This window comes from Macaca mulatta, chromosome 6 (genome assembly GCF_049350105.2).
Source record: "Macaca mulatta isolate MMU2019108-1 chromosome 6, T2T-MMU8v2.0, whole genome shotgun sequence".
Classification (NCBI taxonomy): domain Eukaryota; kingdom Metazoa; phylum Chordata; class Mammalia; order Primates; family Cercopithecidae; genus Macaca; species Macaca mulatta.
The window spans coordinates 180,709,499-180,731,596 of NC_133411.1; the positions used below are offsets into that span (position 1 = coordinate 180,709,499).

Below are 22,098 nucleotides of genomic sequence, written 5' to 3' on the forward strand. Positions count from 1 at the left end.
GTCCGTATTACCAGTTGGGTTGACTAACGGGGAAAGTTTAGCCTAGCTATCTAACAAACTCAGCTTCCACTCAGTTCTACTGAGTAGCAGAACTTCTGAGTAGAATCCTACAGATACTAACTGGATTTTTTTCTGCTTCAGTACTCTACTAGTGACACACTTGCACACACAAAACTATTCGTTTCTGATGCTATGGTGGAGAGGGCTGCGAAACTGCTCCTCTCACACCTCTACAGCCCTTCTTCAAGAAGGGGAGGATCCACTCACACCTGAAAGCCACTTGGGACGTCTCAGAGACCATTTTCATGTTGACAGTAACTTGTGAAGCAATTATGTGTGGGAAGCAGATTTTCAGGGGAAGACTTCTTAGCTAGACCTCAGCTAACTCCTGAGATTCAAGCTAGCTTTCGGTAAAAGCCCAAGACAAGGAATTATATCATCTTCTACAACATTCTCACAGGCCAAAACCGGTTTGCCTTCAACCTCATTTTACAGAGCAGATGATTCTAAAAATCTATAAAATTTAACTGCATGTCACTGAATTCCTAACAGCACTTAACAGTTTCTTTGAAAAATTTCTTAACAGAACATCAGAGTATTGCAACACTTTATTAAGAGTATTGGCTTTGAATCAGTAGCTGAAGTAACAATTGCATGAAGCCAGATTAGGTGCACTGCATAATACCCATACTTGATTTATTGACATTACTTAGCAATTTATTGGACAAAAGTCAAACTTTTTTGTTTTTTATTAAGCACATTCCACAGTACAAAGCTGTCATGAATAATATCTGTACAATTTAACAGTTTCAATAGCTGTTCAGACACAAATTTATTTCAAACAGATAATTGGCAAACATAATTAATTACAAGTTAGAATTAGACTATCCCAGTGCTTTAAAACATTAATATAGCAGTAATTTACATTTGCTCAATTATGGTTAGCAAAATAAAGTCCAGAGGATGGCTGGGAATTACTATAATCCCAGAAAGTCAGAATTCCTTGGGTGCCAAAGTCCCCTGCTATAATTTAGTAGGCACAATTCAAAGGTTGTGTGCATATTCAAAGGCCATGATCTCCCAAGGAACAAAGGAAACTTCTATATTAAACATGCAAAAGCAACAAAAAATCCATTCATTCATTCAGAATTGCCTCCTCCCCTGCCTCTCCCTTCCCCCTGGGCTTTCCTAACCAGTTTGATATTGAAGCTGGAAGATGAAAAGTGGTCAAAGCTAAATCACTTTCACCACCACCATCAAGCTTACAATATCCACCTTAAGAAGGGGGTTTATTGTTTACACTTTGAGACTCAACCTCTCAAAAACATAAATTAATTTAGTAACATGGGAAGGATTTTTTTTTTTTTTTAAAGAAATACTAAAAAAGCAAAGCCAACTTGATAAACAAATCACATACACACACATTGATCCCCACACCGTTCTCAATGCAAAGGACAAATCAGAGCCCAGGGGCCTTCCCTTTAGTAGTAGAGTGTGCTTCCACGGGAAGAGGTTTCATTTATAGGAGGCTGTTTATTGGTCCTTTAAAATGTTATTGACATTCCTTGATCTTTGGAAACAATGGCAAAGGGCAAATCAAACCTAATGTTGAATAAGGGAGGGAGAAGGAGTGCCAATTGGATGCCAACGTCCTTTCCATGCACTGTCAGGGCAACAGTGCCATTTACACATTTGTGCTGTGTAGTCGGGAGTACTCGGAGCCTTCAGAACCTGCTGGGGCCACAGCAGCAGGTGACACCAGAGATGTCTGGGGTGGGATTCATGGGCTTGAGGTTTTACTCCACTTAGGAATGCCCACCCCTCAGCATAGGCCTCTGAACCCACCTGACCTGCCCAGCAGGCTCCAACACACCAGCGGGCCCTGCCAGAACCTTGGCAAGGCCAGGATGCATGAATTCCAGAGCCAAGACAGCCTGTCAACAGGGCCTTCTTATTTCCCCTTCCCAGGGCCACGACTGCACAGAATAATGATTTTTGACAGTGAAGCCAAATGAATACTATGGGAGGTGACCACTAGTACTCAGGAGTACTTATGAGAAAAAGAATAAGAACAAAAAATGTTTAAGGTACCTCTCTATTGTATAATACATACTCCACAACAAATAAAACATTTTGTGTTAAACTTTAGAAATTACATTTTAAAACAAGATTCTCATTAAAAACACACACAAACCACACACACGCAATGACAACAACAAAATAAAAACACTGTATGAATACTGCAGGAAGGGTTCTAGGTAATCCACATCAACCCTGGTATCAGGTTCTTGAGCCCAGCCCATGGCTAAGTGCGAACACACTCTGTATTAGTGTCTCAAGCACAGGGGGCCCTGACTCCAGCAACTTTGAGGTTAAACTGTTATGTACATTATATCTACATGCGAATACAGTATTTTAAATTAGGAGGCAAGCACACGTATAAAGGTGTTACTCTACCAAATATCAGGAGATGGTTGGGGGACAGAGAACAGCTAATAAAAGAAAAGAGCTATATTACCTGTTGGGAGATAATATAACTGACTTATAGTTCTTTAAATTAAAAGAAATTGGTACAGAAAGGAAGTATAATCCCAAAAATATTACTAAAACAATCCAGAGAAATTTTTCCATTGTCCAACATGTTCCTAATACAACAAGTCAGAATTCATAATGACTTGGACGGTCAAAAGGAGAATGCTAACTTTTCAGAATGAAAGCCCTGGACATTCTGGGTAGGTGTTTGGCACCCAAAATTTCACTGAAGAAGAATGCTGTTTCTTAATATCAAACCAAAGTGCAAAGCAATATAAATTAGAGGCCAAGTCTTCTCTTGACGGTCGATTTACTTCTGTAAAACAGATTCTATGTTCCTTTTCTATGAACAATTTACATTTGAAACATTAGATATTTTCACTGATGAGGGAAGGAAACAGGCTTCTGTTCTACTTGAAGTCAGGGAAGCTAAGGTATCCTTCTCAAAGGAGAGCCAGAATCAGAGGTGAGAAATGTCGGTACTTGAAGAGTTAGGCTGCTTTGCATCTACCCAGCGTCTAGAACCAATTCCAGCTTCATAACTCAGCTGTGAACGAACTCCCTTAGGCATTGGTAGCCATGTAGCCAGTAGTTCAAGACTAGAAAACCCTGAGGAAAGAAATACAAAAACAAAGGGAGTGTTTAGATGAGGATATACACACTACACCCCATCCCCATGCACACAGCTACATGCATAACTTATTAGCATTCACAATAGAAGCTGTAAGTTGTTTTGAGTGTACTACATACCAGGTATCACATTTATTTAAACCTCACAACAATCCCATGAGGAAGAAACTATTATAAACACCCGCTTCACAAATAAGAGAACTAAGGCTCAGAAAGGCTAAGTGTTTAGTTCAAAGAGTCAACAAGTGACAGAGAAGGGATTCAAGGAGTGAGCTGACCCTATAACTTAAGTACTGAGAGTACTGCTCTGAAAAAGTACACATAGAACAAAAGATGCTTCACATTCGATTTTATATTTAGCATAATCTTTATGACATTCAGAACCTACAAGGGACCCATCTCATATTCTCACGAGAGCCCTCATTGATCACTAGGAAACAAAAATATGCAAAAATTAGCCTTTCTAAAATATTGCTAGTAATCCGAAATGACTTCCTTTTTAATAAGTAAATCATTTGTAAAACAACAGTGTAGGGGGAAAGGTCACTGAATGTTCCATAATTTTTTGACTATGGCTTTGAGTCAGAAACACATTTCAATCACAATTTCTACATTCATCATGTATGTAAATATGTACACATACGTAAAACAATATTCATGAGAATATTCATATTCACAATATCATTTTTATGTATAATGCAGGCTGACATTTTCTATTCTAAATAAAAGCAAAGTAAAAACTCACTCAGATTATGTCACAATCAATGATGCACTAAACCACTGGCCTAGAAAGTCTAAAGTCACCTTAGGTGGGGGAAAAAAAAAGGTGAGAGAGACTTTTTAAAGCTTGAATGCTTTTTTTAAAAGGTGATTTTCCCAAAAGGTTGTCAATTTTCATAAAGATCAAGAATCTTAAGTCTTCTCAATGAATTCAAGATTCAATTTCATTTGCTACTTTTTTCCCATTAAGGATATTTAAGGGAACCTGAATTATTTCAAAAACATTAATGCCCTGGGACCAGAAGTGAGCACTCTCAAATGCTGCTGAGGGGAGCATAAACTGACTGAATCTTTTGGAAAGCAAAATGACCTACATATGCACATGTACCCTAGAACTTAAAGTATAATTTAAAAAAAAAAAAGTCTTCAAACATGATACCTTTTAACCCAGACTCTCCACACATTTCCAGAATCCCATCCAAAGCTGACAAAGGGTTGGACAAAGATTAGGTTAAAAGAATAATCATAGCATTGTTTTTATAATCACTAAAAACTGGGGGTTGGGGAGGATAAATATGTAACGAGAGAGCATATCCAAACAATCTAATATAATTTGGCAATTGGAATAATTTGGACAAATACTGACATTACTAACACAAGCATTTCACAATAAAGAAGAAAAACATGTTTAAAAATGTCCAGTTAGTTATCAAGCATCACTTTAAAAAGCCTGAAAGGATCTATAAAAAGGAGTTAGTGGTAAACCATGAGCAGGAGTTTACTTTCTTCTTTTGGCGTATCTACTTTTTCAAATTTCCTAATAATGATCTTATATTGTCTTGTAATAAGAAAAAAAAATAAATTTTGAGCTACTGAATATATAATACAACATACAGCTCTTACATGTTACTTTTTTAACAATGACTCTGTAAATAAATCTATTACTGCATTTGCTGACATGGAGAGACTCTCACCTGATATTTTACGGGTGAATATTTTACTGCAAGGTTAAATCACCATTAGGGTAGTGTTTCTTATTACACATAACACATGGTTATAATTTTTTTCATGTTATAATAAATGAAAAGAATTTGGGGCTGGGCGCGGTGGCTCACTCCTGTATTCCCAGCATTTCAGGAGTTCGAGGCAGGCAGATCACTTGAGGCGAGGAGTTCGAGACCAGCCTGGCCAACATGGTGAAACCTCGTCTCCAATAAAAATAAAAAAATTAGCTGAGTGTGATGACACATGCCTGTAGCCCCAGCTACTCACAAGGCTGAAGCAAGAGGATCACCTGAGCCTGGGAGGCAGAGGTTGCAGTGAGCCAAAATTGCACCATTGCACTCCAGCCTGGGTGACAGAGCAAGACATTGTCTCAAAAGGAAAAAAAAAAAAAGAATTTAGAAAAGAGCAGTAAAATCTATAAAGTTGACTGCCAAGGTTGTTAAAAGTAATAAAATTGGAGAGACAAGCACATTTGGGGTCTCACTGCTTGTGCTGGGATACAGGGAACCACCAGCTTAAGCAGATAAGATTTTTCCATTGACTTATAATTGATCACAACTAGGCAGCTATTCTGAGGTTTCCATAAAAGGTGGGTAGGAGGAGGGCCTGGAGGAAGTAACACAAGTTTCCTTTCTACCACAGCCAGTAAGAAACAGCATTGGTGATCACTGCTTCATCTCTCAACCAAAGGAATCTTGCTCAGGGCACTTGCAGGTAACATATAGATGTTGTCAGTTCATCTACTGTAATACACCAGAAAAAGAAAACCGTGATACGGATGTCTTGAATTTTGCCATATGCCTCCTTAAGCCGTTTTTACTTGGGTCCATTCCTCCTTCCCTACATTTTCTTAGGCTTATTGGGAGGGGAGGTCGGGGGGAGGAGCAATCACTCAAGAGATCCTTGCCTCCTTCCTCTGGAATTCCTATTTTAAGGCTCCATTCAATAATTATAATAATTCTGCCATGTGGATTTTTCAACTGACTTATGAAGAATCTATCCAGAAAGAAAGCAGCAGGGCAGAAGATTATGATCAGGAACAGTCTGAACACACCCGAGACCCGTAACAGCAAATAGGTAAGTGGCTTACAGGTCACTCCTGCAAGGCAGACATAACCAACCACAACCAGTCCTTTGGGGTTCATGGGGTCCCAGAATCCTTCCAAAGGCAACACTCCCACCAGCCACTACTGACCAAACTCAGTGGGCATGAAGAAAACACAAATTATTTGCCATTCCTGATGTAGACCCTTGGTTTACTGCTAATAGATGGAGCAGGGCAAGACCAGAAGTCAGCAAAAAAAAAAAAAAAAAAAAAAGGTCCTTTTTCTGAAAGGGCCATATGGTAAATATTTCAGACGTTGTAGGCCATAAGGTCTCTGTTGCAACTACTAAGCTCTGCCACTGAAGCACAAAAACAGCCACAGACAACACATAAAGGAATGAGCATGGCTGTGTATCAAAAATCTTTATTTATAAACAATGGAATTTAAATTTCATCTAATTATTGCATGTCATGAAAAAAATATTCTTCTTTTAATTTTTTTAAGCATTTAAAAATGTAAAAACTATTCTTAGCCTGTGGAGACAGGAAAAAAAAAAAAGGATAAGCAGAGACTAATTAAAAACAAAACAAAACAAAACAAACAAAAAACAGGTAGTGAGTCGATTTTGGTCCCTGGCTATATATATAGTTTCTTGACCTCTAGGTAAGACCAACTTCCTGGTGGAGTTCTATTTATTGGATCTTGGAATCCTGATGAAAGAGTATCTGAAAAGATGGTAACTTAGTGAATAGTACCAAGAGTTCTCAATCTCTCCATCAAAAAAAATTCCTAATTCTGCACATGGACTTCCTTATACTTTTGAAATTCAATGAACAGGAAAATATGTAATGATAAAAAGCCACTAAGAATTAAGTAATGATTTTAAATAAACACAAATTTCATTAAAATCACAACAGTCTTTATAGACATATATCCATAGTAGTATGATTATGTGTAAACATTTATTCAATCTACAAAGTTTAATGTGTGTAGAATTCACTGGCCCTCAGCAGAACACACAGAGTTGTCAATACTGTTCCTAAGTCATCAGTTCCTAGGACACAGCCAAGTAAGACTTCTCATCTTCCAGATTGAACACTCTTAGTAATAATCAAAGCATTCTGTCATCAATGGTTACAATGACTTTCAATGTTCCTGTAGCCAGAGTGAAGGACTCTGCTTCTCAGCATATCTGCTGTGTTTCGTGGAAGCAGAATAGGTTTTAGGGGTCTCTCAACAGATGCTCTTCTCTGATCCACCCTTGAGGGAATGACGGTAGTGGGTGGATTGTGGTAGTGGGGAAGAGGCGGATTTTGAATGTTTTGTCAGATGATGATTTTTTTTTTTTAATAAAAGAACTGAAGGACAGGAAAGAAAGAGAAAAAGAAGTTTCTTGTACCCCAAAATAAAATTCAAGGGATTTTACTGGTGTTAAATTGATTATGACCTTAAAAATCATTTAGGAACACAGTTTTTAAAAACAGGAACCATGTTTATCATCTGCCAATAATGAAAACCCACACAATAGGCAGGATTCCAACTGAAACCTTGTATGGATGTGACTATAGAGATCTAGCCTGATACTTGAACTCTGCAAAAGCTGACACATCTAAGAGACCTTAGTTCCCATCACCAAGGAACCCAAATCACAAAATTCCCCCAAAGGGAAGGTGAATTCAATCAGCAAAATTGGAAGGGGAAGGGACAGTACTCACCTGAAACGGGTGAAAGTGCAGACTGTTATCTAGAGATGTAAGTGTATGTTCTGGAGGGAGAACGGGTCTCATTCTGGGCACTGGGAGGCACATTTAAGAAATCCCAAATCAAAATAGTGTCATCATGGGAGCTGCTGATGATCTGAAACTCATCAAACTGTAGCCGAAACACACGTCCAGAATGTTCCTATGAAATATTAAAAACTTCATGAATAAAATGACATCTTTACAGTCCCTGATATCTCACAATGAGAAATTTGGCAGATGAAAATGAAGCCACTTAAACAGACTTCTTACACGACTGTACAGAGCTCACTGAACTGTGTCCTTCATCCCAAGAACAAATGCTTTTCTTTCTTTTCCTGCTAGGCCTTTTTTGTTTTTTTTGAGTCAGAGTCTCGCTCAGTCACCCAGGCTGGAGTGCAGTGGCGTGATCTCCGCTCACTGCAAGCTCCGCCTCCGGGGTTCACGTCATTCTCCTGCCTTGGCCTCCCGAGTAGTTGGGACTACAGGCGCCCGCCACCACACCTGGCTAATTTTTTGTATTTCTAGTAGAGATGGGGTTTCACTGTGTTAGCCAGGATGGTCTTGATCTCCTGACCTTGAGATCCACCCGCCTCGGCCTCCCAAAGTGCTGGGATTACAGGCATGAGTCACTGCGCCCGGCACCCCCTGCTAGGCCTTTTCTTTCATTCAACTCTGTATCTTAGACTCTACCAATATTTCAAAGATCATCTCACAAAGGGCCTTAGAAAAGTAAACAACAATACATAATACCCATTCTTGATGCACTCTAAAAATCCACTGGAAAAACCTAGAATCAGAAGGACAGTTTGTTTAACATGACCAGGATCTACCTCAAACTGCTGCCAGCATCAAAATTCATGGTGAAACATTATAAGGGTTCCCATTAAAATCAAGAAGAAAGAGAGTTCTGCATCTTCTACTAAATGCAAGAAGTGAAGAAATAGAAATAAAAGATAAAGCTACTAAAAATTTTTTTAAATCTACCGATATTCCCAAATGACTCTCTCTTCAAAAATACAACAGTACTTACATATAGCATAAAAATTTATATATAGTATAAAAATGTGCTGTTATTAAAACATAACATAACCACAAGTAGCCATATTAAGAAATCTTCAAACCTGCAAGAAGGAAATATTGCTTGCCCTATGAGGAAACCAGTCCACCTACAAATCAGGATGCCTGCCTTCATATCTGAAGTTGCATTATGTCTCCCCTTAGAAAAGTGCTCACAGTAATGTAAGCATCAAATATTCTCTGATTTTGGCTAAACAAAATGAACAGTGAAATTCTCTGAAGGCATCTTGTGAGATACACAAGCGCTCCTGTGATACACCTAGACAGGGCTATCTGCAAATGGTCATCCTCCAGCACAGGGAACCAATTCCTGTCTTAAGAGGTCACGTACCACCAATGTGCGCAAACACAATGTGCTCGCTGGGGCTCGAGGGTCAAGAGCAGCTTGCAAGTCCCAAACTTTAATTTTCCTAGAAAGGGAAATGAGATGTGATTAGTGGAAAAATGAACAATTTATATGCTGTCAAACATTTCCTTGACAAAAAGTAGTGCATCTGAACTGCCTATTTATAAAAGCTAATGGGGAACATGCTTATGTTTTTACAAATCATCTGAACCAATTACACTTGACTTCAGAAAAATTAAGAACCAACACATTCTCAGAATTGCTGAAATTTTAAAGAAATATTATTTTAAGGGAGATAAGAAAACAACTTCAGGTTATCTAAATTCAGTTCCGGACCTGATAACCTGTGTCACCAAGTTCATTCATCAGGGGACTCTCTAGGGCTGAGGAGGTGCTGCTGACAGAAGCTAGGGCTCTGTGTGAAATTCCAAGGATACCTTTCTCCAAATTAAGCAAATGCTGGAAGTTAGTAATAGGAGTACAGACAGACCAACCAACCCATTTGGGAAGTATATATAAGGTCATCTGGAAAGATTTACAGTTGCCATTTGCCCATTTAAAATATAGTGAGGTGTTTTAAAGAGGGTTTGTTCAATTTACCAAAAGGGGAAAAGAAGAAACTTATTATTGAACACATGAACACACACACACACAGAGAAAAAGAACACACATACACACACACAGAGAGAAAAAGAACACACATACACACACACAGAGAGAAAAAGAACACACATACACACACACAGAGAGAAAAAGAACACACATACACACACACACAGAGAGAAAAAGAACACACATACACACACACAGAGAGAAAAAGAACACACATACACACACACAGAGAGAAAAAGAACACACATACACACACACACAGAGAGAAAAAGAACACACATACACACACACAGAGAGAAAAAGAACACACATACACACACACAGAGACAGAGAGACAGAGAGAGAGCGCCTGGCTTAATTTAGGGGTAAAGCAAAGAAGTGAGTACACTCACAACCTCAGCTATTGCTGGAGTTTACAACAATGACTCAAAGCATAAGTTTAGGAACCACAGTGACTCTGCCTCTGTCATTTGGGGCAAGATTTAGTTCTTTCTGGGCCTGAGTGTCCTCACCTAAACAACTGGTATAATAATACCTGCCATCCACCACTACACAGAAACCTACCATAGGACCTGGTACATACAGAGTTGCTTAATATACAACATTTCTTTTTCTTGTTGATATAGTTATAGCAGTACATCTGAAAATCTGAAAGACATACCCATCATAGGCCCCACTGACAATCCTCTTGTTATCAAACCGGATGCATCGGACCAATTCTTCATGTCCCTCTAGGACTCTTAAACAGGCACCACATTCAATATCCCAGAGCCTTGAATGAAAAACAGACCTCTGTGAAACAATTTCCCACACATGATTCACACTATCTGTAAGTTTTTTATATCTGTTCCATACAGATATAATTTTTCACTATCTTGGAACTCTTTATTTCTATCTCACTTCCAGTACACACCACACATATAAAGCTATATGTATACATTTATACCATCTGTGTGTTTCCAAGCACTAACCTAGGAGGAAGCCTTACTTTTTATTCTATTTCCTTTTATATGATTTGAAACTGTTTTTAATCATGTGTCTGTATTACTATTTAAATAAAATCAACAAACAAGAAACGTCAATTCTATTTAGTTCTTAGGCATTCTCTTGATGTCTGAGTTGATAAAAACCATGTAGACAAATGGTGTAGGAAAGACTTTTCTGGGGAGACAGGGATTGTAGGCAGTAAAGGAGAAAAAGCACAGATGAGACAAGGTGGGAAGGGAGATATCACATACAGCCATCGGGTAAAGCTTCCGCCCAAGGTAATTCTAGCACAGTGGAGTCCATGAGGACCACTGAGGTTAGAACTGGTGGACCAGCAGCTCTCTCTTGATGAGGCCTGTGGATACCCCTTCCTTGATACTATATGCTGAATACTGGAATTGATGTACAAGGTCAGAGTGGGAGACTGATTAGGTACACGCAGTGTTCTGGCGGAAATATAAACCCATTGACTACACCAAATCTTTTTCTCTGCATATAACTCCATTCTGGAGTTAGAGATCTTTTTTCCTATTATGACTGATTTTCTACCGTATTTGCAGAAAAAAAAATCATAGCTAGTTAGCATGTACAAAATAAAGTGAGCAAATTAATTCTATCATAACTTTTTCTTAGCCTCTCTACCAGTAATTCCTATGATACATCCAAAGATCATTTTATTACAGCTGCCCTTAGCAAATCTTAGTACCCGTGATGACAGCATCTCTAATCTGTGATCAAAGTCATTCAGTACTGCCTCTATGACTCCAAAGTGGTTCTCTTCTATAAGCTGCAGAGTAATACACATTACTATCTTGTAAAACCTCAACAATTCCAGTGAGGAGGTTAAGAACTGTTTACTGATGAAACATTAAGCAATACCACAAAGCGTGACGAATATAAGAGAATCAAGATTTAAGCTCTAAACTAACTTTATGGTATCTTAAAGCCTAAAATGATAAAGCAAACTTAAAGAGCCGTTATAGCTTTTTTGTTATTTGCTTGCCTTTAAAAAAAAACTTTGTAATAATCTTAAACCCAATCTTTATTTTGAACGAACATTAGGCAATTTGGTTATAAACACCAAAGTTTAGTAAAGCTTATGTAAAGCTACTAGTATGTGTATTTTTTTTTAATAATCTTGAACCCTATCTTTATTTTGACCAAACATTAGTCAATTTGATTATAAACCAAAGTTAAGTTTAGTCACTTATGTAAAGCCACTAGAGTGTGTTAAGACAGTGGGGAAATGGCACGGGATAATTAAGTAGATATTGAAGGCATGTTCTTAACAAGATACAAAATGTCTAAGGTTAGTTAGATTTATTAGAAAGCAAGGAGGCTGAGGGCTGGGAAGGAAAAATGGAGGTAAACGATCCCGGCAGGAATGGATGATTCCATAATGCAGTCTTGGGAGAGAAAAATAAAGTACACTCCCATGTATTAGGTAGGGAGCTGGGAGCTTACAGGTGAGGGAAGTCAGAGCGAGTTGGGCTGCAGCACCCTAGTCTGTTCTGAAGTGCTCTGATATTAAGTGATCCTGGGTGGAGTTGAGGTTAAAAAACTTTATGTACTGGGGGAACACTGGAAGACCACCCAGGGCATACACGGTTTTCCCACTTGAGTATACAGAGCCAAATACATTTCTAAAAGTTACCTAAAGCTTTCTTATCTGAAACATCCCATTTACTCTGAGTTGTTTTGAGCATTAGAACTAGGAGATGAGTCAACAACGTGGCAAGAATCAGCCTGCTCTGTCAGCACACCAACTTCTACCCACCTAATGGTATTATCTGATGATCCACTAACAACCAGCCGATCCCTGTACTGGAGACAGGCAATGCCTCGCTTGTGCCCATTGAGAGTACGGACAAATTCACAGGTGCTCGTGCTCCAGACCTGTATAACAAATTAACAATATTTTAAAGAATGAATGTGGAAAAGTCCTCCCACAATATACCTTTCTTAAAAAGACAGCTTCTGAGAATGACCCAAATATGTGATTATAAAATACAGTGTCCTCTAACTCAAAGTTGGGAGGCTAGAGGGCAGACTAGACAGCATAACATTTTCTTTGGCTGCTGAGTAATAACACTGGAATGAAACACGGAGGGAAGTGAAGTCTCCAGTCGTTGAGATCTTTACAAAGAGAACATCTCCTAGATGGTTTGGATATTCATTTACCTGGAGGAAAGAGTTTGGGCCAGATTTTATGTTTTTACACCAGCTGACATGTCAAACCCAATGAAGCTAATGTAATAAAAAAGCTTCCAGCTGGGTACAGTGGCTCACACCTAATCCTAGCATTTCGGGAGGCTGAGGCGGGAGAATTGCTTGAGCTCAGGAGTTTGAGACCAGCCTGGGCAACGTAGTAAAACCTCATCACTACAAAAAATAAAACTAGCTGGGCGTGGTAGTGTACATCTGTGGTCCCAGCTATTTAGGGGGCTGAGGTGCAAAGATCACTTGAGCCCAGCAGGTTGAGGCTGCAGTGAGCCGTGTTTGTGCCACTGTACTCCAGCTTGGGTGACAAAGCGAGACTTTGTCTCAAAAAACAAACAAAAAGTTTCATCTTTCATATAATCCTCTTTTCCAGCATATTTTCTTGAACAGCTCCATTTGTTTTGACACATTACTTCTAATTGTATGTATGTAGAATAAATAATCCCCTCTTTTGTGATATCATCTGAAAGACTTAGATGTTCATAGACATCTCAATGTATTATTAGACAAATAAGGAGACACACAGCAACCAGAGTGCCCTGAATTATCTTAACAGCTGCATTTGCAGCTGAATGGGATAGATAAATATATCTCCACATGTAAAAGAATGGCATTGGACATCTACCTCATACCTTAAACAAAAATCTAACTCAAAATGGATCAAGGACCTAGGCACGTCTTGATAAATTGAACATCATCAAAATTAAAATCATTTGTGCATCAAAGGATACCATCAAAAAAGTGAAAAGGCAACCTACAGAAAGGGAGAAAATATTTTCAAATCATGTATCTCATAAGGGGCTTGTGTCCAGAATATATAAAGAACTTATAACTCAACAATAAAAAGACAAATTATCAATTTTTAAAGTGGGCAAAGGATTTATAGACATTTCTCCAGAGAAAGTACACAAATGGTCAATAAGCATACAACAAGTTGTTCAGCATCATCAGTAATAAGGGAATGCAAAGCAAAACCAGAGATACCATTGCACACTCACTAGGGCAGATAAAAGAAAAGAGACAAATAACAGCAAGTGTTGGCGAGGATATGGAGAAATCCTCCATGCTGGTATTATGAAACAGCTGTTTTGTAATAAAGCTCAGACCCTCTCAACTTTCAGGCACTGGTCTCATACCAATTGGTGTGACTGTGGGAGTAAGTTGCCACATATAAATCCTAGTTGTTTAGCTTCCCAACTATCCAGTCTAAAGCCTGATGCTACACACTTTGTGATTTGTGGGGCTAGGTGTAAGAATGCTTTCCAGTGCTGGTCATGAAAAGGATGTTCTTTGCGCAAGCTGAAACCCCCACATACCACTGGCAGGACTGTAAAACGGTGCAGTGCCTTTGGAAAACACTTTGGCAGTTCCACAAGCCTGGGCAACAAAGTGAGACCTGGTCTCTACAAAAAAAAAATGGGCAGGGGGGCGGGCCTGGTAGTGCCTGTACTCCCAGCTACGCCAGGAGGCTTAGGTGGGAGCCTCAGGGGTCCCTGAGCTGAGGGACGGCTTGAGCCCAGGAGGTCAAGGCTGAAGTGAACCATGACTGTGTCACTGCACTCCAGCCTGGGTGACAGAGTTAGATCTGTCTTCAAAAAAAAAAAAAAAGTTAAACAGAGGGTTACCATCCTAAGAAAATTAAAAACATGAAAACTTCTACACTAATATTTATAGCAGCATCATCTGTAATAGCCGAAAAAATAGAAACAACTAAAATGTCTATCAACTAATAAACAGAAGAACAATGAAATGTTATTCAGCCACTGGAAACAACAAAGTACTGGCTGGGTGTGGTGGCTCATGCTTCTAATCCCAACACTTTGGAAGGCCGAGGAATGCTTGAGCCCAGGAGTTCAAGACTAGTCTGGGCAATATAGCAAGACCCCATCTGTACTTAAAACAACAACAACAACAACAACAACAAAAATGGGACAAAGCTGATAGATGCTACAAAGCACATGGATGAACCTTGAAAACATTACACTAAGCACAGAGGAGAATAAAGATCTTACCAGGTACCAGGTTGGTATAAGCCACCTCTGCTTTCTCTCTGTTCTAAAAGGGACAGGAGGAGGCTGGGTTATGACTGCAGACATACTTACTTTGATGGTCCTGTCACCAGAGGCGGACACAATGTACTTGTCGTCAAAGTCTACTACATTGACAGCAGCCCGGTGGCCAACCAGGACACGGCGTAAAGTGATATCGGTCGCAGAAGCCATGTCCCACACAGCAATGGAGCGGTCCTTGGAACACGTCACCATCAGTCCATTGCTGAAGCGTAAGTGCAGTACGGCCTCATTGTGGTGGATCAATGTGTTAAGAACTTCACCCGTGTTCACATCCCACACCCTAGGAGAGAAGAGAAAAAGCATGATGCTTAATTACGGAGACAGCCAGGAAATGATTCTGGCATCTGAGTTCTGTCTGGGTCTGCAATGGCTTGGATATGGTTTGTCTGACTCTACCAAATCTCATGTTGAAACTGATCCTCAGGGTTGGAAGTGGGGACTGACAGGAGGTGTCTGGGTCATGGCGGTGGATCCCTCACGAATGACTTGGTGCCATTCTCATAGGAGGGAGTTCACTCTTAGTTCTGAGAGAACTGGCTGTTGACAAGAGCCTAGCAGCTCCGCCCTCTCTCTTGCTTCTCTCTCACATGTAATCTGCATACACTGGCTCGCCTTTGCCTTCTGCCATGAGGAGAAGTAGCTCGAAGCCTTCATCAGAAGCAGATGCTGGTACCATGCTTCTTGCAGAGCCTGCAGAACCATGAGTCAAATAAACCCCTTTTCTTTTATAAATTACCCAGCCTCGGGTATTCATTTATAGCAACACAAATAGACTAAGACAGGGTCCATTCTTAATGAACCTAAGGGCATGATTAAAAGGTGCCCCTAAAAAGCAATTTCTTTATTTGTTGAGAAGTGCTGAGATGGTTTCAGAAAAGGTGGCTAATTCTGGCTCTGCTCGAGTTTAGGTGTATTTAGCAGTCAGGTATTCAGGGACGGTGTCTGCAGGCTCATGCTGATGGCAAAAGACAATTCCTCAAGAAAGCAGATTTTGTATTGAGTCTGAGATAAAAGGAAGAAGGAGCCTTGTTGGCTGAAGAACTGAGAATGGTTCCAAGCTTACAGTTCTTGTTGACCTCTGGCAGACCTCTGAGTCTATTATTTATCCACTGCAAACTGGGTAAGTCATGATGCCTCATCAATCACCACATCCACTTCTTTACTCAGCTGCTTTATGGACAAAGCCAGGGTCTCCCAACTGCTTTGTATGTCCAGGGATTTGGGGGCAGCACTTCCACATCATGGCTTTTCTGTAACCCTCATCTCCTAAGAGGACAAGTTCACACAGGGCAGAGGGGAAAAGACTCAGGCCTCTGAGGCTGAGACATGATCTCTGGCAGAAGCAGTGGTACGGAAGCACTGAGTCCAGGAGAGGATACCAGGCGTGCTTCAAGCAGGGGTGGTGATGCTTCAGGCAGGGGTGGTGATGCTTCAGGCAGGGGTGGCGATGCTTCAGGCAGGGGTGGTGATGCTTCAGGCAGGGGTGGTGATGCTTTAGGCAGGGGTGGTGAAAGAGTCCGGGAGTGACTCCTGGAAGTGAGTGTCTCCTCTCTGCTCTGGACCAGTTTCCCAAAAGAAGAAAGCCAGCCTAATACTTGGTATATGCTCTTACAGGAAAGCATGTTGTCATCTCTATAATGAACAGCAACAGGAATAGAACACCCTTAACAAAAATTAGCTTTCCTGCCTAATTTGCTCAAACATATCTACAATAAAAGTTTGAAATACAGCATGTAAAAATGTAAGTGTGTGTATGCCTCTCCCAGAGGAGGATGTCAATCTCAGACTTTCTCAGGGAAGGCTTACAAGTTAAGACCAATGAAGCCAGATCACTCACCTCACCGTAGAATCTGAAGAGCCGGTTACAATGACACGCTCATCATACTGCAGACAGAGGACAGAGCCTGTGTGTCCCGTTAACACTTTCAAACATTCCAGGCTGGTTTTATCCCAAATCTATTGAGACAAGATTAGCCACAAACGATGATTTATTATACTATATTTTGATAAATGTTACTGTCCCACTTTATGTTCTGATTATAAAATAAAACACACGGGTTATAGTAAGTAAGAAACACTGAATATCAAACAGGTAAGAAATGACAAGTAGGAATACAGACAATAGTGATTAACTACAAGGATAGATGTGCTATTTTGCTTAATTTGAACCCTTAGCTATTGATCTTATTACACTTATCAACAGCCTCATAAAGGGGACTTTTTAAAAATAAAATCTGTGAAAAGAATTCGCTCACTGGCTGGGTGTTGTGGTTCATGCCTATAATCCCAACATTTTGGGAGGCAGAGACAGAAGGATCGCTTGAGCCCAGAAGTTCAAGACCAGCCTGGGCAACATAGCAAGTCAATCTCCATAAATGTGTGTGTGTATGTGTGTGTGCGTATTTTTTTTTTTTTTAATTAGCCAGGCGTGGTGGTGTGTGTCCCTGTAGTCCCAGCTACTCAGGAGGCTGAAGTGACAGAATTGCTTGAGCCCAGAAGGCAAGGCTTCAGTGAGCTATGATCACACCACTGTTTGCCGGCCTGGGTGACAAAGCAGAACCCTGCTTTGTCATTTTATTTTTATGTCTCGTAAAAATAAATTAATTAATAAAAAAAGAACTGGCTCACTCTCTGGAAAGCAACATGACATTTAATTATTAAGACCTTTTACAAATGCATACCCCTACATTTACAAAAATAAAAAGTGGAAAATGAAACGTCCATCATTTCATAAAAGTCTCAAAGTAAACTATGAAAAGTGTTTAATGAGAAAAGATCATGCTTTATTACAAAGTTAAGCATTTTTTAAAAATCAGAATAAAAATTATCTATAAAGTGACACAATGACTGTATTTTAGAAAAGGAAAAAAGGATTAAAGGAGGTAAAATGTTGTCAACAGTTGTTTTCATGCTCTGAGTGTTCCTCTTCTCGCTTCTTTTACTGCCTCCATAGATTTGTCTTTTCCAGAATGTCACAGAGTTGGAATCATACAGTATGAAGCCTTTTTACATTGGCTTCTTTCACACAGTAATACATACTGAAGGTTCCTCCCTGTCTTTTCATGGCTTGATATACATTCCTTTTTCGTGCTGAAGATTATCCCATTGTCTAGATATACTACAGTTTATTTATCCATTCACCTACTGAAGGACACCCTGGTTGCTTCCAAGTCTGGGCAATCATCAGTAAAGCTGCCATAAACATCTGGGTGCAGGTTTTTGTGTAGATGTAAGTTTTTGACTCAGTTGTGTAAATACTAAGTAGCAACACTGCTGGATCATATGGTAGAAGTATGTTTAGTTTTGTAAGAACTGCCAAACTGCCTTCTGAAGTGGCTGTACCATTTTCTGTTTCCACCAGCAATGAATGAAAGTTCCTGTTCCTATTGCTCCACATTCTTGCCAGCATTGGGTGTTGTCAGTGTTCTGGATTTTGGCCATGCTAACAGGTGTGTAGTAGTGTCTCACTGTTATAATTCACATTTCCCTGATGACTTACAATGTGGAACATCTTTTCACATGCTTATATGCCATCTGTATATTGGTGAGATGTCTGTTAAGGTCTATGTCTTATTTTTAAAAATCAGGTTAATCTAATTGTTTATTTTCTTACTGCTGAGATTCAAGAGTTCTTTGTATGTCTTTTGCATATATTTTCTCTAGTCTGTGGCTTGTTTTCTCATTCTCTAGACAACGTCTCTCACAGAAATTTTTAATTTTAACAAAGTCCAGCTTATTAATTCTTTATTTCATGGGTCATGCCTTTGGTATTATATCTAAAAAGTCATCAACAAACTCAAGATCATCTAGATTTTCTCCTATGTTATACTCTACGAATTTTATGGTTTTGTGTTTTACAATTAGGTCTTTAATCCATTTTGAGTTAATTTTTGTGAAGTACATAGGATCTGTGTTTAGATTGTTTAGGGGTAAGGGAGGCAATATGGTATCTAATTGCTTCTGCCCCATTTGTTGGAGACAATCTTTTCTCCACTGTATTGTCTTTGCTCCTTTGCAAAAGATCAGCTGACTATATTTATGAAGGTATATATTTCTGGGCTCTCTATTCTGTTCCATGGATCTAGTTGTCCATTCTGTTGCCAGCACCACACTATTGTGATTACTGCAGTTTTACAGTAATTCTTGAAGTACGGTAGTGTTAGTCCTCTGTCTTTATTCTACTTCAATATCATGCTGGTTTTTGCTTCTCCATATAAACATTACAGTCAGCTGGTAGATATCCACAAAATAACTTGCTGGGATTTTGACTGAGACTGCATTGAACCTATAGACCAATTTGGGAAGAAATGACTGACATCCTCACAATAGTCTTCCCACTCATGAGCATGAAATGTCTCTCCCCATTTATTTAGTTCTTTGATTTCTTTAATCAGTCTTACAGTTTTCTTCACATAGATCTTATACATATTTTGTTAGATTTATACCTAAGTATTCCATTTTGGTGGGGGGATGCTAATATAAATGTTATTGTGTTTTTTGAGATGGAGTCTCACTCTGTTACCCAGGCTGGAAGTGCAATGGCGCGATCTCGGCTCACTGAAACCTCCACCTCCCAGGTTCAAGCGATTCTCCTGCCTCAGCCTCCTGAGTAGCAAGACTACAGGCGCCCACCACCATGCCTGGCTAATTTTTGTATTTTTAGAAGAGATGGGGCTTTGCCATGTTGGCCAGGCTGGTCACGAACTCCTGACCGCAGATGATCCACCCACCTCGGCCTCCCTGAAGTGCTGGGATTACAGGCATAAGCTACTGCGCCCAGCCATGTTACTGTGTTTTTAATTTCACATTCCACTTGTTCATTGCTGGTATATGGGTAAGCAAATGACTTACGTATATTAATCTTGTATCTGGCAAACCTGTTATAATCATTTATTAGTTCTAGGAGATTTTTTTTGTTGATGCTTTCATTTTTTTCCACAATCATGTCATCTACAAGCAAAGACAGTTCTAATGCTTCCTTCTCAATTTGTATACCTTTTATTTCCTCTTGACTTATTGTGTTATCTAGGAGTTCTAATACAATGTTGAAAAGTAGTGGTGAGTGGGGACATCTTTGTCTTATTCCTGATCTTAGTGGGAAAGTTTCATATTTCTCAGCACTGTGTATGAATGTTAGCTATAGGCTTTTTGTAGATACTCTTTATCAAGTTGAGGAAGTTCCCCTCTATTCATAGTTTACTAAGGGTTTTTATCATTAAAGAGTGTTCAATTTTGTCAAACGCCTTTTCTGCATATATTGACGTGATTTTCTTCTTTGGCTTATTGATATGACGGATTACATTAATTAAGTTCTGAAGGTTAAACATGAAGATATTGGTCTGTGGTTTTCTTAGAATGTCTTTATCTAGTTTAGTACTAAGGTAAGGATGGCCTCATAGAATGAGTGACGAAATATCCTCTCTTCTTCTATCTTCTGGAAGAGATTGTAGAGAACTGATGTAATTTCTTACTTAAATGTTTGACAGAATTCACCAGTAACCCATCTGGGCCTAGTGCTTTCTGTTTTGGAAGGTAATTAATTATCGACTCAATTTCTTCAACAGATAAAGGCCTATTCAGATTATCTATTTGTTTTTATGTCAATTTTGGCAGATTGTGTCTTTCAGGGAATGAATTCATTTCATATAAATTATCAAATTTGTAGATATATTATTTTATTATTTATTTAATGCTCATGAGACCTATAGTGATGTCTCCTCTTTCATTTCAATCTTAGGAATTTAAGTCCTCTTTTTTCCTATGTTAGCATAGCTAGGAGCTTATCAATTTTACTCATCTTTTCAAAGACACATCTTTTGGTTTCCTTAATTTTTTCTATTGACTTCCTGTTATCAATTTCACTGATCTCTGCCCTAATTTTCATTAACTCTTTTATTCTGCTTACTATGGATTTAAACTGTTCTTTTTCTAGTTTCCTAAGGCGGAAGCTTAGATGACTGATTTTAGTCTGTCTTCTTTTCTAATATATGTACTCAAAACTATAAAATTCTAAGCTTTCACGGCATCCCACAGATTTTGATAACGTGGGTTTTCATTTTCATTTAGTTATACCCACCCACACATGCACACATGTGCACACACACAGGGAAGGAGCAGAGAAAGTCTCACACTGTCACTCAGGCTGAAATACAGTGACACAATCACAGCTTATTACAGCCTTTGACCTCCCGGGCTCAGGTGATCCTCCCACCTCAGCCTCTTGAGTAGCTGGGACTACAGATGCATGCCACAATGCCCAGCTAATGTTTTTTAATTTTTTTGTAGAGACAGGGTCTCCCTATGTTGCCCAGGCTCGTCTCAAACTTCTGGGCTCAAGCAATCCTCCCACCTCAGCCTCCCAAAGTGTAGGGATTACAGACGTGAATCACTGTGCCCAGCCTCAAAATATTTTTAAAATTTCTCTTGAGATTTCTTCTTTGATCCATGTGTTATTTAGAATTATGTTACTTAATCTTAAAGTATTTAGGAATTTTTCCAGCTTCTTTTTGTTACTGATTTCTAGTTTATATCCACTTGTGGTATGATCGGACATTGTATTAATTTCTAGCCTTTCATTTTTTTACTGATTTTTTAAATTTATTTTTTATTTTTCCATAAGCTATTGTACAGGTAGTATTTGGTTACCTAAGTTCTTTAGTGGTGATTTGTGAGATTCTGCTGCACCCATCACCCAAGCAGTATATACTGCACCATATTTGTCGTCTTCTATCCCTCGCCCCCCTCCCACTTGTCCCCCCAAGTCCCCCAAGTCCAATGCATCATTCTTAGGCCTTTGCGTCCTCATAGCTTAGCTCCCACATAACAGTGAGAACAAGATGATGTTTGGTTTTCCATTCCTGAGTTACTTCATTTAGAATAACAGTCTCCAATCTCATCCAAGTTACCGCGAATGCTGTTAATTCATTCCTTTATATGGCTTCATAGTATCCCATCTTATATACATCAATCACAGTTTCTTTATCCACTCGATGAGTGATGGGCATTTGGGTTGGTTCCATAATTTTGCAACTGTGAATTGTGCTGCTGTAAACATGCATGTGCAAGTGTCTTTTTTGAATAATGACTTCTTTTCCTCTGGGTAGACACCC

General features: G+C 39.2%; 1 protein-coding gene across 5 annotated transcripts in view; it reads right to left on the minus strand.

Annotated features, from left to right (window-relative positions):
* Positions 1-590: 590 nt before the first annotated feature.
* FBXW11 (F-box and WD repeat domain containing 11) overlaps positions 591-22,098 on the minus strand; it is a 140,987-nt gene continuing 119,479 nt past the window's right edge. For 4 of the 5 annotated variants that reach the window (XM_015141401.3, XM_015141398.3, XM_015141397.3 and 1 more), the window contains 7 exons: positions 16,827-16,945; positions 15,020-15,269; positions 12,475-12,593; positions 10,372-10,482; positions 9,084-9,162; positions 7,649-7,835; positions 591-3,141 (listed from right to left, as the gene is read on the minus strand). In XM_015141401.3, coding sequence (XP_014996887.1) covers positions 7,674-7,835; positions 9,084-9,162; positions 10,372-10,482; positions 12,475-12,593; positions 15,020-15,269; positions 16,827-16,945 — 840 coding nt within the window. In that variant the 3' untranslated portion in view covers positions 591-3,141; positions 7,649-7,673. 5 annotated transcript variants of the gene reach the window in all.